General features: G+C 35.4%; 1 protein-coding gene across 2 annotated transcripts in view; it reads right to left on the bottom strand.

Moving 5' to 3' along the window:
- Nucleotides 1-1,803: 1,803 nt before the first annotated feature.
- Nucleotides 1,804-16,139, bottom strand: part of PLA2R1 (phospholipase A2 receptor 1) — a 114,411-nt gene continuing 100,075 nt past the window's right edge. The window contains exons 21-30 of one of the 2 annotated variants that reach the window (XM_055307927.1): nt 15,506-15,623; nt 14,688-14,818; nt 14,180-14,327; nt 10,506-10,744; nt 8,613-8,781; nt 6,679-6,819; nt 6,047-6,163; nt 4,729-4,905; nt 2,192-2,224; nt 1,804-2,066 (exon numbers count right to left, since the gene is read on the bottom strand). In XM_055307927.1, coding sequence (XP_055163902.1) covers nt 1,852-2,066; nt 2,192-2,224; nt 4,729-4,905; nt 6,047-6,163; nt 6,679-6,819; nt 8,613-8,781; nt 10,506-10,744; nt 14,180-14,327; nt 14,688-14,818; nt 15,506-15,623 — 1,488 coding nt within the window. In that variant the 3' untranslated portion in view covers nt 1,804-1,851. The remainder of the gene's footprint in view (nt 2,067-2,191; nt 2,225-4,728; nt 4,906-6,046; nt 6,164-6,678; nt 6,820-8,612; nt 8,782-10,505; nt 10,745-14,179; nt 14,328-14,687; nt 14,819-15,505; nt 15,624-16,139) is intronic. The other variant, XM_055307928.1, reaches the window with a different exon arrangement.

Below are 16,139 nucleotides of genomic sequence, written 5' to 3'. Positions count from 1 at the left end.
ATATACTTTGACTAGAAGGATAATTGATTAGCAGTTTTTACCAGGTACACTAAAAAGAACAGAACTTTAATTTCACTTGACAGATTGTTAAATTGGGCTTTTATACCCGGTTAGTTCAAGCCAATTATTCTTGTGAGTTATAAATATACAACTGCTGCATAATATAATATCTTTTAAAAAATGAAATATCAAAATTATGGAAGTAGATCGTCCTAGTGTGGAAGCTACACACCAGTAGCAAGGAGCCTCTTTTAGAAGCTATATTAACTGTTTCAGGCTACAAGGACTCCATGCTCATCAAATTCTATTTCTAATGATGATGGCTTTCCACTTAGAAATTCACTCATACTTTCTCCCAGAGCTCCACCTTGTGACTAGTGGCCACTAATTTCAAGGCAGATGGATGTAATAATGCACACCCTAGGGAGGCCTGGAGATTCCCCTGGTTCCTCTCTATCACAAGACCTTACTTAATTTTCATAACCACCTGGTGTTTTCTACTTATGAATATCTTTACTGGATTGCTCTCACTTTTCTCTCATTAGAAAATAAGTGACATAAAAACAAGAGTTCTCATTAATTTCCTCACCTCAATACACCCAGTTTCTAGAACAGCACTTGGTTCTTAATAGGAATACAATGAACATTTATGTAAACGTGCTGCCAAAGCGAGCACAATGAATATTTATGTAATGAGTAAACTTTAAAATGTTGATTATGAAGTCACTTTTCCATATAAGAAATTTTGAAAGAAAGTCAAATATGCAGTATTTAATTTATAGACAGTGTTATGCTATTATTCATATTTACCAACTGCATTAACAAGTTCTTAAGAACGACAGTTTATTAAATTGAATACCCCATATAAACTCATTTATATAGCAAAGGTATCTAGATTATGACTGGAGAGTCATTTATTTACTACTTCTCCATATATCCTCTAGTGTGGTTCTAATGGTACTGTAGTTCAGATCTTCATTTTTCCCCTTTAAATTCAAATTAAATTTTATATCTTTTAGTTGTCAGGAGAGTTATATATTACTTTATACCTTTAGTTTTAAGAAAGGCCATGAATTTTAACAATAGTATGACTTTAATGAATTCTTTTAAGCTTATCTATATTTTAAAATATCAAACATAGTCATTATTTAGTAATTGAAGGTTTTAGGCCATATTACATGGTTGCTTATGCAAGTGTACTAACCAATATCTTTCCTACGTAAAGACAGGTAATTTTTCTTTTTTAATTTCAGAAGTCAGAACTAATAAAAATAAATATCAACTTAAATATTGGTTTAGAGCCTGGAATGTGTGAGTTTTCAGCTTAGAAATTAGTTTTCTAAATACGGTTTTTAAAATGATTGAATTAAAAAACAAACAAGAAACCTCTCAGAAGTCTTTAACTTTTCATCTTGCATACAAGTATAGAGTTTAAAAGTTTGTTTTGCTTTCTCCCTTTTTTAATGGATTAGGTATGGGCAAATGTCTGAATAGTTATCAGATTAGTTTGAAAAATCTTTTAAAATTTCAGTAGAAATATATTAATACAAAACCTATTATTCACATTAGTTCAAGAGTCTTCAATAGGGAGTTACCTTTACTAGTTCTTGTTTTCTGACTAGTAACCATTGTACAATTTCCCCATTTTAAGAATAGATCACAGTTTGGGGAAATGAACAAATCAACACCTCTACGATTTGGTTACTGTTCAAAACCAGTAATCAGTTTAAGAATAATTAAAATAATACAATTCACATTATAATGGCATCTAGTCTGTAAAGGAAAATGCAGGGGAGACTCCACTTAAGGCTTTACTTATCTTTATGGCAGTGGCGTTCTCTGAGTTCATTGTTATGGATCATTCTTCTCAAGATCAGAAATGAGAATATTTTCTTCCAAATGTACTGTACTGAAGTTGGTTGTGGGGTAGTAAGGATTCCCGAACGGTGCAAGTCTACTGAAGATACCTCTATTGTGCTTGTATATGCAGAAGGAAAGGGTGGAAAGTGCCAGGATTACTATCAATGTCAGTGCTACTGCAAGAGGCACCATACTATGACTTGGTCCTGAAAGAAGGTGAAAAAAAGGAAAAGCTCAATGACAACAAGTTAAGATAGATATTGTTATATAGCTACTTCCTATTTTATTATTTCTAAGAGAAATCAAAATGTTTTCTACTGTTCAAACCTACCTTTTCCTGAGTGCTCCTTTACTGCATGAAGACCTAAAACCAAATTCAAAAAAAAAAAAAAAACTGCGATGAAAATTTTCTTTTAATTCAGCAAAATTATGTTATTATTTACAGCAGGGCTCAGCAAACTATGGCTCATGGATCAGATCTGGTGCCTGTTTTTATAACTACTGTTTTACTGGAATTCAGCCACACTCATCTGTTTATGTATTGTCTGTGGCTGCTTTCATGCCACAATGGCAGCGTGACAGAGACTGTATGGTTCCCAAAGCCTAAAATATTTACTGTCTGGTCCTTTACAAGAAAATTTTGCTGACCCCTGATTTATTGTAATCGTTATTGTTGCTCACAAACACATACACTGCTTTTTTTTTTAAGCTGAAAAATTTCTATCCAGTCTCAGCACTGTGCTGCAATAAAAATATGAATAAAATATAGTCTCTGCCTGCACGGAACTAAGTTTTGTTAAGCTCTGAGATGGAGTTTGTCCAGCAATGATAATCTCTTTACTCGATGTGGGGATTTTAAAATCAGCACCTTCTCAACTTTGCAATCTCAGAATCTTGGGAAATGAATAAAAGCTCCTCCATTCAAAAAATTGGAGGATTCCGGGGATCCCTGGGTGGCGCAGCGGTTTGGCGCCTGCCTTTGGCCCAGGGCGCGATCCTGGAGACCCGGGATCGAGTCCCGCGTCGGGCTCCCGGTGCATGGAGCCTGCTTCTCCCTCTGCCTGTGTCTCTGCCTCTCTCTCTCTCTCTCTCTCTCTCTCTCTCTCTCTCTCTCTCTGTGTGTGCCTATCATAAATAAATAAAAAACAAAAAAAAATTAAAAAAAAATTGGAGGATTCCTGTTTGAGGACTTTCTACTATAGAAATGTATCTCTTTCAAGTAGATTCTAACTCAAAATTTGAACTCTGCTATTTTTGACCTAGATCAGTAAAGATCCAGAAAAATATGTAGAGAATGACTCAGAGGAAGTTCAGTAAAGAGTTTGGGAGTGGAGGAAGTGCCTCGATGTAGTTCTTATGCCCTTTCACTGTTGCACACTTAAACATGGGACCATATATTATGTGCGTGTGAAGATACTTTTTAAAGAGAGACTATTAAAAGAATATTTATTGTCTGGATGCATGCAGTGGGCAGATACACAAGAAGCATATAGAGCCAGACAATTTGGGGAATGGTTCTTGATGTGGCCTCAGTTTGGACAAGTGCTTTTCTCATCTGTAAAATGGGAATATATCTGCTGCATTGCTTTTGGAAGTTGCTGTGAGTGATGAAAGAGGTGCCCTCTATATTATAGGAACCTTTAAAGTCCTGTACACATATGAGGTATTTCTGATTTGTTTTTGAAATGAAATGCTATTGATCACTTGGGTACACTACTTATTAGGCTTAGTCATGTTTTCCACACAGGACTGCTATCCACGCCATTGGGAGCTTCAATGTTGGTGATGACACCTATCAGGTTTTTCTCCTTCATTCCTACCCAGTGTGTAATTGGATCACCAAAGCCTGCTGATTCTCTTTTCCTATTTTTACTCTTCCTCATGTTCCTAGTTCCTACCTCTATCACTCAAATTACAACTGCCTCCCTTGGATTAGTGTGATTCCCCTGCAGTTGTTTATAGAGCACATAGGGGTTCTTTGTCTTCTTCACCATGAAGTTCAGCTCTTTACACAGGTACTCTCTGAATGGATCCTACATTACAGTCCAATTTTATTCCCATCACCACCTAATGTGAACCCTTCACTCTAATCTAAACTATTCTCAGTTGCTGCGTGTAGTCATACTGGATTTTTGTCTCATATGCCTTCCCTTCTCTATTCTTCTTATCTTTTGGGATTCCAAAACCTTATCTCCTCTCAGAAGCCTTCAGCAGCAGTGGAGGCCACACCACTTCCTCCTTCTCTGCAATACTGGCATCTAGAAATGTTGTGATTATTTATTAAAAACACATTTCCAGTTAATGATAATTGCTAACATCCTATCTTAGAAATTTCTGTATTGTTTGCAGCTGACTAAAATTTTTCTGGCTTAGATTTCTAGAATTATTATTTCTTTTTATCACCACAAAGCATGCAGTTCAAGATGAAGTTAAAGTATGACTTTTATAATATAATGGCTAGCAACAGAGAATCTCATCCAGTTATCAAGCAAGAATACCTAGGCCTAGATTATATTTCCTGGGACCAAAGATGAACCTTAAAATTTCTGAGTAGCAGTTGCCAGTATAAGGGTTGCTGGGTAACATCGCTACTTCCATTTTTTTTTTTTTTAGGTTAAACTGCTTTTTTGCCCATTAACAGCTAGGATGACACAGGAAAGTCATAGGCTTTATAATGATTTTTTCTTCATATCAGAGAAAGAAGGAGCTGAAATGTCTGACTTGTTTGATGTTGAACAAGATGATAATGTTAGAATTTATCAGAATACTCCCTGAATACTTGAATTTTCAAAGCTATAAATGCTAAAGGTGGGTCAACATTAGTCAGGGTAGAATCAAAATGAGGAATTACCCTCTGGCTTTACCCACCTGCTTCCATTTTGCATATAAATCCTTTTTTTTCTTGACATGGGGATAACTGCCACACTCCTTCTGAGATCCTCAGGGCAATACACAGATGGGGTTTGACATGGTCCATCTCTGGCTTCCGAATGCCCCAGTTTGACTGGTCTGTGGGAGTTCCATCAAACCACTTTATGGTTTTATCTGTGGTGAAAATGCTGACTTACTATGAATTATATGTATAATTGTCAAATATACTAAGACTGGAATGAACCATAAAAGGCAGCTCCTGAATTCAATGAGGCTGTGTTCTTATCTGATGCATGCAATTCAAGGGGTACAGTCATGAATACAACATCAAAAGGTGGGTATTAGTAAACTTGCCTTGTGAATGGCTCTCTGTTTATTATAGATATATTTTTCTGATTTAGTTCATTTAGAATACCATCTTCCTTAATGTAACAGTTTGAATTTTGAAATATTCCCTATCATTATAATCAATTTAAAGGAATCATTTTAAGTCCTAACATCTGTATTATTGCAAAATGGCTCACTTTCTAAAATAACTTTACAACTAATTTCTTTAAAAAGCAAGCCACTGGTGTACTGAGAGGTGGAGGCAATTATAGAGCCGATCCATGTGCAAGCAATAATAGGGGGACATTGTCGGCTAGTATTTAAAACCAACAATAAAAGTAACTAAAAGTCAGTCACCTTTTATATCACAATGGGCTAGAAATTCTAAACAATGTCTGTGATTGAAACACTCCTTATTAGAGTGGACCCACCCTCCACCTTGGTATATCCCTATAATAAGTTCTCCGTACCAATTAAGAGAATTTTCTTTATAAATACTTTCAATAACCATCAATTACATGGAAGAATAACATGCTGTCATTTGATCACAAACTCTGGTTTTTATGAAAAGCAAATAATTCTGACAGCACAATATATCATCGAAACATTTCTATAATTCTGTTGTGCTTTTATAACATTGAGGAATAATCTGAGTATTTTTAAATAAACAGGGTTTTGTTGTCTATGACTAAGTCTGTGAACACAAATTTCCATCCAAGAATCTTCATGATGTGAGAGTAATTATAAGATAAGCTTGTTGTTTGCTTGTTTTCATTTTTGGTATTCTGAGATTATTTCAAAGGACACAAGGGTATAGAAAAGGGTTAGCAATATTGTCTTGGAAGAAATGGCTTTAGGATTCATGCTATTTTTTCACAGCGAATGTATCCAAGAAGAGCCTTCTGGTTTGAAGATGCCTTTTTCATCAACCTTGACCACCATGTATTTATTTATGCCCTTTCCTCTTCTCTACCCAAATCTTACTTACTGTCACCATCAAACTGAGCATTCAACCAAATCATCTGGACAGAAGAACCAAAAGCAAAAAGCTCTTCTAGGAGAAATGAATTTTCATCCTCATCCTTGATTGTTAAAAGATTAGATCCTATAAAAGAGATAAGCAGTAAATAAACAAGTATTTGTGTTTATGTGAAATACAATTTAAAAAATGTCTCCTATACCAAAATTTGTAAAGCTCAGTCTTTGCAGAGTGAAAATTTCTACTGTAAATTAAGTGATTTTTTATTAAAAATTTAAAAGTTATACCACATTTATTAAAAGATACAAGGTTGTACTTAAGAAGTCCAAGCATATAGAATATTCATTTTAGGGAACTTTAAAAATTTATATTCAAATGCATTCAAAATGAACATTTTCTTGGGAAAGTGTAGTATTCTGAGACATCATCTTAGGTTTTCATATTCTATCCTGGACATCGAATTTCATAGATAAACCAACTCCAAACAAGCAAATTCAATAGTTATATTGAATATTTTTTCAATTTTTTTTTGTTACTCCTAAAGCCACTAAATAATCAGACAAATGAAGAAAACCACATTGTTTACTGAAATGTCAAGAAGGAATGCATTGAAAGCATTTTACCATCACAAAAAGAATTACCTTCCTTTTTGCAAAATTCATGAGCAGCCTCAAAACTCATACTGTCTAGGACTGTAGAAAAACTGTAGCAATTACTTTTGAATTTTATCCAGGGAATTGATGTTTCTGAGCACAACTCTGGATGTCCAAATTGTTTTGTTTCTATGAACAAAAATCAGTTATGATTTTAGGATGGTGACTGGGTTCATTTATTAAGATATACATTGCATTAAATTCTATGACAGACTAAGATAAATATGTGTAATGAGATTTTCATGATAATACTCTGAAAGAGTGGGTTTACTATAAATGATCATAAAACCAAGATTGTTTTGTAAACTTTCTGGCAGAAATAATCTTTACCTAACATACCAGGAGATATTAATGCATTGCTCCTTAGGTTTAGTTTGGGTGCTGCTTGGGTGAGGGTAGCTGTCTTTTATGTTTGTAATTGGTATCCTAAAGGGTGGAAAAATTTGGGGATGTGATTCGTGGAAATACTGGAAGCTGAATGAAGTAGGCAAGAGGCACTTCCAAATGTACAAAATGTGTTCTGTGCAGTGCTGTATATTATAGTTTTAGTAAATCCTTACTTGCCAATCAACCTATGAGAGAAAAACATGCATTCAGTAAAGTAACATAGCATAACATAACATAATATATAACTAAGGGAAATTTCAGGTGGACTTTGCTTTAAAGGTCAAGCATGAGAGTCAAATCCATGCTGAGATCCTACATATGTATGGCTGTAGACATGTTACCTATCTTCCTCACACTTCGGTTTCTTTATCTATAAAAAGACAGCTAACAACATCTTTCTTACATGAGAAGTTTATTAAATTTTTTTTAAAGATTTAATTATCTGAGAGAGAATGAGAGAGAGAGATAGAGCATGAGCAGTGGAGAGGGGCAGAGGGAGAGGGAGAAGCAGATTCCCCACTGAGCAGGGAGCCTGATGTGAGGCTAGATCCTGGAACTGTGAGATCATGACCTGAACAAAAGGCAGATGCGTAACCAACTGAGCCACTTAGGTGCCCCTAAATTTTTTTTCTTCTAAGTAATCTCTGCCTCCAACATGGGATTCAAACTCCTGACTTTGAGATTAAGAGTTGTATGCTCTACTGACTGTGCCCCTACACAATAAATTTAATTTTTTTTAAATTTATTTATGATAGTCACACACACACACACAGAGAGAGAGAGAGAGAGAGAGAGAGAGAGAGAGAGAGGCAGAGACATAAGCAGGCTCCATGCACCGGGAGCCCGATGTGGGATTTGATCCCGGGTCTCCAGGATCACGCCCTGAGCCAAAGGCAGGCGCCAAACCGCTGCGCCACCCAGGGATCCCCCTACACAATAAATTTAAATGAACTAGTATCTGACACTTCTTAAGCACTCAGTAAATGCAATGCTATTGAAAAGGGAAGGATAACTTCTATGGTGTTTTAGAAGAATTAGTTTTTCCTTCATACATGCTCTAAATGCAGGTTTCTAGCCTAATTTCCCACCTCTTTACTGGTACCCTGCCATGCAGGCAAATCTCAACATGAGCTTTGCTTTATACATGTCCAATCCTTTTTTCCTTTCATGTCTTTGTACAAAGTTTTCTGCTCAGAATGCCTCCCCATGTGTCCCATCACAGTTGACTATATTCCACCTATTCTTCAAGGCAAGTCTCCACGGTCATGTCCTTCAAGAAGTCTTTCTACTTATGCTCAAGTGGAAATGATGTGTTCTCTTTCTTGCTAACCCCCATGACACTTGCTACTTTTCCATCATTTGGTAGCCCTGCCTGGTATAACAGCTCATTTGTCTGAACATCACATACCAGACCAGAGGCTTCTTGGGGGCAGATACTTCTTATTACTCTTACTCATAGCTCCTGCTTAGCACGGTGCTTTGCACACAGTAGGTTTCCAGTACATATTTGTTGGGTTGAATAGAATGGAACCTACCAGAAGGTACATGACAAATTGCTCCTTGCAGAAATGACTCGCAGGCTGTGCTGCTCCAGCGTCCACTGGTGTCAGCAAAAACACAGTCACCCAAGATGGAGGACTCATCATCTTTCCAAAAAGTGAAGGAAGATTTGGTTCCATCTGACCAGTCAAAATTAAGACCATTCTGTGGAGGGAAATTGGGCCATTATTTCCTTGCTAGGACTTCTGGTGGCATTACCCAATGCTGTTTGAGCAGCCCTTACTTGACACATACATTTATATTTCCACATCTAGACTTATTTTTCAGGGGGAGGGTCTAGGACAGCTTGTGAATATGGCCTGACAAAAAGAAATATCTATCACAACGGTACCTTTTTTAGTTTTTGGGAATCCTTGGTTGTTTGCCACAATAATTTCCCAGTAAGAGATCAGAGAAAAGTTGATCAGTATCTTGTTCTTTACACCAAAACAAATTTCAGATTGATCAAAGATTCACACATAAAATTGAAAACATAAAAGTGCTAAAGAAAACTTGGCTGAATATCTTATCCTCTTGGTGTGGAGAAATCTTTTCAAGTAGGATACAAAATACAGAGGCCATAATGCAAAATTGACTACAGCAAATTAAAACATTCTGATATGCAAAAATACAATAAACAATTATAAAATACCATTCCCTCCCATATCCCAATGGCAAGATTAAATTTTGATAATACCTAGTATTGATAAGGATGTGAAAAAAACAACAACATGTTATCATAGTTGTTGGCATGTAAATCAGTACAAACTTTTGGCAGGCATTATGGCACTATTTCTTAAAAATTTAAAGCGTGCTTAGCAATTTCATTTCTAGGAATTTATTCAACTTGCACAAAGTTGTTTGTTTGTATTACTTATAGTTGTGAAAAACTGGGAAGAGCCCAAATTTCTATTCAGGGGAGAATGGTAATGGTATATCCCATGTGGTGCTGTCCCAAAGAATGTGTTAAATTTTTATGTGCTGACATGGAAAGCTGTATAAGGTATGTTAAACAAAAAGCAAATTTAAGGACAGCACATGTAATGTGACTTCATTTGTACTTAAAAAAATAAACATATGCATTATGTGTATATATGTGCATATCTAGAAAATTTCTAAATGATGCTCCAGAAACTGTTTACAGTGATTATCCTTGGGGAGTAGAACCAGAGGTTGGGGTAAAATAGATTTTACTTTTCACTACTTTGAGCGTATAATACTGTTATTTAAAAAAAGAGAAAATTAAAAAAATCTTTCTCTCCAAAATACATCCCTAGACAGAAAACCCATGTGTTAAATTCCAAGGAGGTACTGAATTAATAACCGCATTTCAGGATGCCTGGGTGGCTCAGTGGTTGAGCGTCTGCCTTCAGCCCAGGGAGTGATCCTGGAGTCCCTGGATCGAGTCCCACATCGGGCTCCTCGCAGGGAGCCTGCTTCTCTCTCTGCCTCTCTCTGTCTCTCATGAATAAATAAATAAAAATAAAAAAAAATAATAACCACATTTCTAGGCAGGAAGTACGATCCACTTCTCTTGGGGATTTCTTAAATGCAACGAATTACTCAAATGCAGGTGCTTGAGTTTAAGATGTGTTCCATTGCCCACAGGAGGCAGATACTCAGAAATTTTCAGAGAAGCTTTGAAGGGCATTAATTCTCAGAAATTAGGCAAGGGGATGTATTCTTTTAAAAGGTGTATGCCTTTAATTTGTAGTCATAGGCTCTTCATGAGGTCGGTCAGTAGTTATTCTATAAACCAATTACTTAAATGTTACATTTACTATTATTTCTGGGAATTTTTTTTGTGTTAATTCACTGGCCATATCACTAAGGAGGCAGATTTGAAATTTACTTATTCAGGGATGTTCCAAGGGATTTAAGATACCTACATCTGCAGTGAACAGTCCAATCCAGTGGGCATGTCCTAGCCGGTTGAGGATAACCGTGAGGAAGGACTGGTGATACTGATCTGTAATGCTGGCCAGTTCTGCTCCGTGCATTAGGCAGGTTTTTATTGCTGTATACCAAGTCATATTTGCATTAATTATTTTATAAGTTCTGTTTCCATATTCCAAGGTATCAGGGACTGGGTACATATCAGATGTGTTTACAGTGTGTCCAGAGGTATCTAGAACAAGAACAACAACAAAAATTAATTTTAAAAAATTATTTTTAGCATCTGATTGAGAAAGGAAGAGGCAAAGCTTAGCCTGGATCCCTGTCATAATGATCCCTACTGTGGTTAGCATCAGAGTTTTCCTTCCCAGAACTATTTTGAAATGAGGATAATACCTGAAAGCATAGGTGATGCTTAAGAATGAGAACACTTAGGAAATTTTTAATGCATGAGTGTTTTTAAAAGTATACACATATAGCTAACCATTTGCAGATTTTCTATTTTTGACTGCACCTTTTTAAACTGACCACTTTTTGATGGAACTGATCTCCTTAGGTGGGTTTTATTCCACTAGCTACACCCAGCCTAACACACTCAGCTCTGGGTGATCTTAATATTAAGGAATATTGACATATATTATGTAGTTATATACTGTGTTGCAAACATAATTTTACAAGCGCATATTCTCAGATGCCACCCTTTATTACATTTGAGATTGCATGATAGTTGCTATCATGTTTAATGTTTACATGTATAAATTCTAAAAAGTTTAAAGATTACATTAATAAACAATTAAAATACACACAGTTCCTTAATGACTTACTATTAATATGTCACCTGTCAGAGTCAAGATTTACAAATTAAAAGGCAAGATTTTCCCAGACATGATCACTGGTGCTTTCTTTCTCATGAGTGACAGATTATATGACAGCCAAACTCGTGTTTTTACATCCAAGACATTTCCTCTTTAATATGTGCACTTGCCTTTTTGTTCTAACTATAGTATGTATTAGGATAGGCTAAATTTGGGAAACCTAAAACAGAAAAACAAGGTAAGTATTTCTGAACTGTTTGATCCAAAGTGTCTGAGGTATTTCCTTGTTTGTTGGTTTTATTACATTTGGAATGTATCACACTTGAGCACGATGAGGTGTGGGTAGGTCAGAAGACTTGGGAATCAATCCCAGTCCTGACTATATAAGGCTAAATCACCTTGGGAATATAAATAATCCCTCCAAACCTCAAATTTATGTTCTGTAAGAGATAAGTAAGGCCTTCCTTAGTAAGGTGTGTGTAGAATTCAGAGATAACCACATAGGGTACTTACTGAAACTCAGTACTTGGAACATAGTGCCTTGGAACATAGCAGGTGCTCAGTAAATGTAGGTTCTTTATGCCAAGTGAAAATGGCAAAATGGGAATATGACTTTTACCTGAAAATGTGACCTCAAAATAATAGTAGTGCATATTGTAAAACCAAAGTGAAATTAACCTATTTACCAACTAAATTGTGGTGGAGTACACTTTTATACCTGTTTATTCTTTATTAGAGGTCTGTTTGCCAGCCTGTGTACCAAGCCTAAGGTTATTTTTTTTAAAACCCAGTACAATACCATAGTAGATTTTTAAAAATAATAATTAGTAAATTAAATTAACTGAAATTTTCATAGATGTGAACTAAATACCAATTTAACTATTTTCCCCATTACATTATATATCTGTATTTTCACACATATAAAATTCTCCACGTGTAATTGATTTCATCAAACTTCAAAGCATAAGTGATTTTGAGCAACATGATTTTGCCACCCCCTGACCTGAAAAAGAAAGATATGTTTGAAAACAAGTCCCAAATTGGGGGTCTTGACTTTGTCCTTGTATCCCTGCTACTTAGAAATCTTTATCTTTCAGGTGTTAGACTTTAGTCTCTAAGTCCAATGTAAGCACATATTTATATGGCAAATAAAGAAGTGGATCAGAATTGGGGCACTTAACTATAGGCTACAAGAATTTATGTAAAAAAAAAAAAAGAACTTATGTAGTTGGGGGGATCCCTGGATGGCTCAGTGGTTTAGTGCCTGCCTTCCGCCCAGGGAGTGATCCTGGAGTCCCGGGGATCAAGTCCCACATCAGGCTCCCTGCATTGAGCCTGTTCCTCCCTCTGCCTGTGTCTCTGCCTCTCTCTCTCTGTGTCCCTCATGAATAAATAAATAAAATCTTTTTTTAAAAAGAATTTATGTAGTTGAATAATATTTTTTGGAAATAATAGTAGAAACTATCTTTTGTTAATATGCTAGCAACTTGCTAAGCATTGTATATACATAGAGTCTGTGAGATAGTAATTATCTCACTTGATAGATGTGGAAATCAAGTTTGGAGAAGATAAGAAACTTCACTGGTAGTTATTTACAGAGGTGGGGAAGGAACCCAGGTGGGGCGTGAACTCCAGTGCCTATGCTCTCAACCACAGCTACTTTATACTATGTCCAAAAGAACATTTACATTGTTAGTCCCAAAATTATCAAAGAGAAAATGGTCAGAGAGTAGTATATTTAAAGAAGAGATCAACATCAAGGTCATAAAATAGATCATTGTCTTTAACTGAGAGACTTTGAATATATTTTTTACTTTTCCTAAGCCTCAAGGTTCTTATCTGTAAAATGGGAAGACTTTTACCTACTTCCTAGCATTGTTGGGAAGCTTTTATGCCTTATTGCTTAGGAAGCCAAGGCACAGTGCCAGGTATATCATAGGTGTGTAAGTTCATGGTATATTGATATTTCTTTCCCTACAAGACTCTGCTCTTCTCATAATACTATTGCTATAACTGGGTATCTTCTTTCAGTTCCTAGTATTATGTTTAAGTTGTAACTGTGAATTAGGAAATAGGGCTTCTGTGGAACTCCGTTTCTGGGGATGATGATTAGTGCATTAGAGAGTTCACATGCATGCAATGCTAAGAGGTAAAATTCATATTCCACTAAGTATATATACAATAGGCTATGCAGAGTCCTACCCAGCTCCAGAAACAAACTGTGGTGTTCTAGGGTAGCATGGTACAGGGAAGCCTTGCACTTGGTGAAAGCATGAGATATGAGCTGTTTTTAGTTTTATTATTCAAGGTCATTTGCAGTACATTTAACCTGATTATCAACCCCACTGACCATGTGTGAGAGTATGGCTTTTGTATTTCATACCAAAAGTCACTCGGGGTTCTGATCATCAGCTCTAGAAACATGCTGCATGCCATATTTAGCCACAGCCACATTTTTATGTTTCCAAGAAAGTAGGAAATGTTAGTTTATTTCTTTGACTCTTTATACCATTTTCTTAAAGTCTTTTTCATTACCTGAATACACTCATAGACCCAGAACAAAGCAGTAAAGCCATTTGACATGTCCAAAATGGATGCATAAATGTGGTTATCTCTCAAGCGGTCTCTGTAATCTTTAGAACCCCACTAGTCTCTGTAGTCTTTAGAACCCCACTAAAAGGCGTAAATCTCGGGTAGTGGAGATTAAGTGAGTAAATATATGTAAAACTCAAAAAAGTAAGTACCTGGCACTGCTAGCTATGAAAATGACAGTCACAAAGTGTATAAAACAAATATGGAAGAGAAGAGTGGGGCATAGAGATGAAAGGAATAAAAAAGCAAATATTTCTTACCCTGCATTTTTTCACAAACAAACCCATGACCTTCTTTTCCACAGTCTTCAAAATACCATTTTCCAGTGAAATGAAAATTAGGATTACTTGATAGCAAAGCACAGAGAGGAATATGTTTTTGAGCTTCAGTGGTGTTATGACTTGGAATCTTTAAAAAGATACATGTTTTTTTTAAAAAAGGGTAACATATAGCATTATTATAACACTGACATTTTTATTAATGACAATTTAAAAAATTCAAACACTATTATTCCTGTATTTGCATTTAATAAACCTGTTCACAGATCACTTCATAACCTACAAAATAAATACTTGTTGTGATAGTAATTACATTAATGGAACACATGAAAATGATATGTAGTTACATTATTGAAAATTAGTATATTAATAACAGACTAATAAAAATTTATGCTTATAAAGTATAGGGAGCAAAAAACAGTTTAATAAGTAAGTATTAAATAGGATCTCTTGCTAAAATGATTTCTAAAAAATAAATCTGAAAACTTACATTTATTACATCAAATGGAGACCAGTTAGAGTATGCCAAAGGCTTTCCATTTAGCCATTTTTCATAATTATCATTTTGTAACCCTATCCACACATTAGTGGTCTGGCCAAAAAGATTCATAGTAATGAAAGCTGAAAAATAGGAATATATTATTAAATTTAATACCATATAAACCATTTGGGTAATCATCAAATTCTATTTATAGCTATGATTTTATTTAAATGACAGCAAAACTTAATTATCTATCAATTGTAGGAATTTGTTACTCTGTTCTTATTAAGGTAATGCAGTCTCTTTCACTTTTGTTTCAGTATAAATTGACAGACATTAGCTGGCTAAACCTGGGATTTCGTCATATCATTAACAAAGCAATTTCCAGTGTTCATTCAATGCCTTTCTAAACAAAAGAGGATTTATCTCCTATACTTAAACTGAAGTATACAACTGCCTAAATATCAGATACAAGTGTACAGGTAAATCTAAAGGGATTTAAAACTGATAACCATGCAATTATAAAAGAATTTACCTCCAATTGTTTTAGTCATGTTGAAATAAAGATCATAAATATGTTCTTATTTTTTCCACTACTACTAGGGAGACAAGACTCCAAAAATCAGCAGTTTATAAGCAATGCAATGCACTAACTTTTACAGATGTCATGATATAAACCTTGTAGGTCAAACTGAAATTTTATGTGTCATCAGCAATATAATACTTAAAATGTGGGTTTAGAAATGTTAGTATTTGGGGGGAACATTGTAATAAATATTTGAATAAGAATGGTTATTTTTGGCTGATTGAAATGTTGAGTACTCTACCTTGCTCCACCTCATTTTCAATGGCAACTAGCGTCCCGCCTTCTTCAACACAGAAATCTTGAGCGGATGTCCAGTTCTTCCAATCACTTGGGTCTTTGGGGATTTTCATCAAAAGGCACTTTTAAAAAATGTCCAAAAAAACCCATTCATTTCCATATTTTTCAAAATGAATTAAAAACCTCCCAAAGACACTGAGGATCAACCTTTAGAATTCTTTATAATTTTCTGAAGCATAAATGACTAATTTTTTCTTTGAGCTGCTCCAAAGGTATGAAAGTAAAACAGAGGACCAGCTTTTAGGGCAAGTCATTATCTTGCATGCATTTGTATCAGGCAGGAACTGAAGCAAGGATGTGTTTTGTTATGCAGGATATCAGAACAAAGTCTTCTGCTCAGTGAAAAGTAATATTCTCTTTAAAAAGGAGCCCACCTGATTGCAAAGTGTATAGTGGTAGATTTAACTGTTAAAAATTCTGTAGGTAGCAATTAATAGTTTAGTTCAATTTTATTTACAAATACACTTCCTCACTTTAAGTGAGAGAGGAATACTGGAGAATCCAACCACATCAGGTATTTAAATTCACTGATTACTTGAGTTAGCTATGTGGTTTGTAAGTCAATGAGGAAAAGCCGG

The sequence above is a fragment of the Nyctereutes procyonoides genome, unplaced genomic scaffold (genome assembly GCF_905146905.1).
Source record: "Nyctereutes procyonoides isolate TBG_1078 unplaced genomic scaffold, NYPRO_anot_genome, whole genome shotgun sequence".
Taxonomy (NCBI): domain Eukaryota; kingdom Metazoa; phylum Chordata; class Mammalia; order Carnivora; family Canidae; genus Nyctereutes; species Nyctereutes procyonoides.
This window is presented reverse-complemented; position numbering and strand designations above follow the sequence as displayed.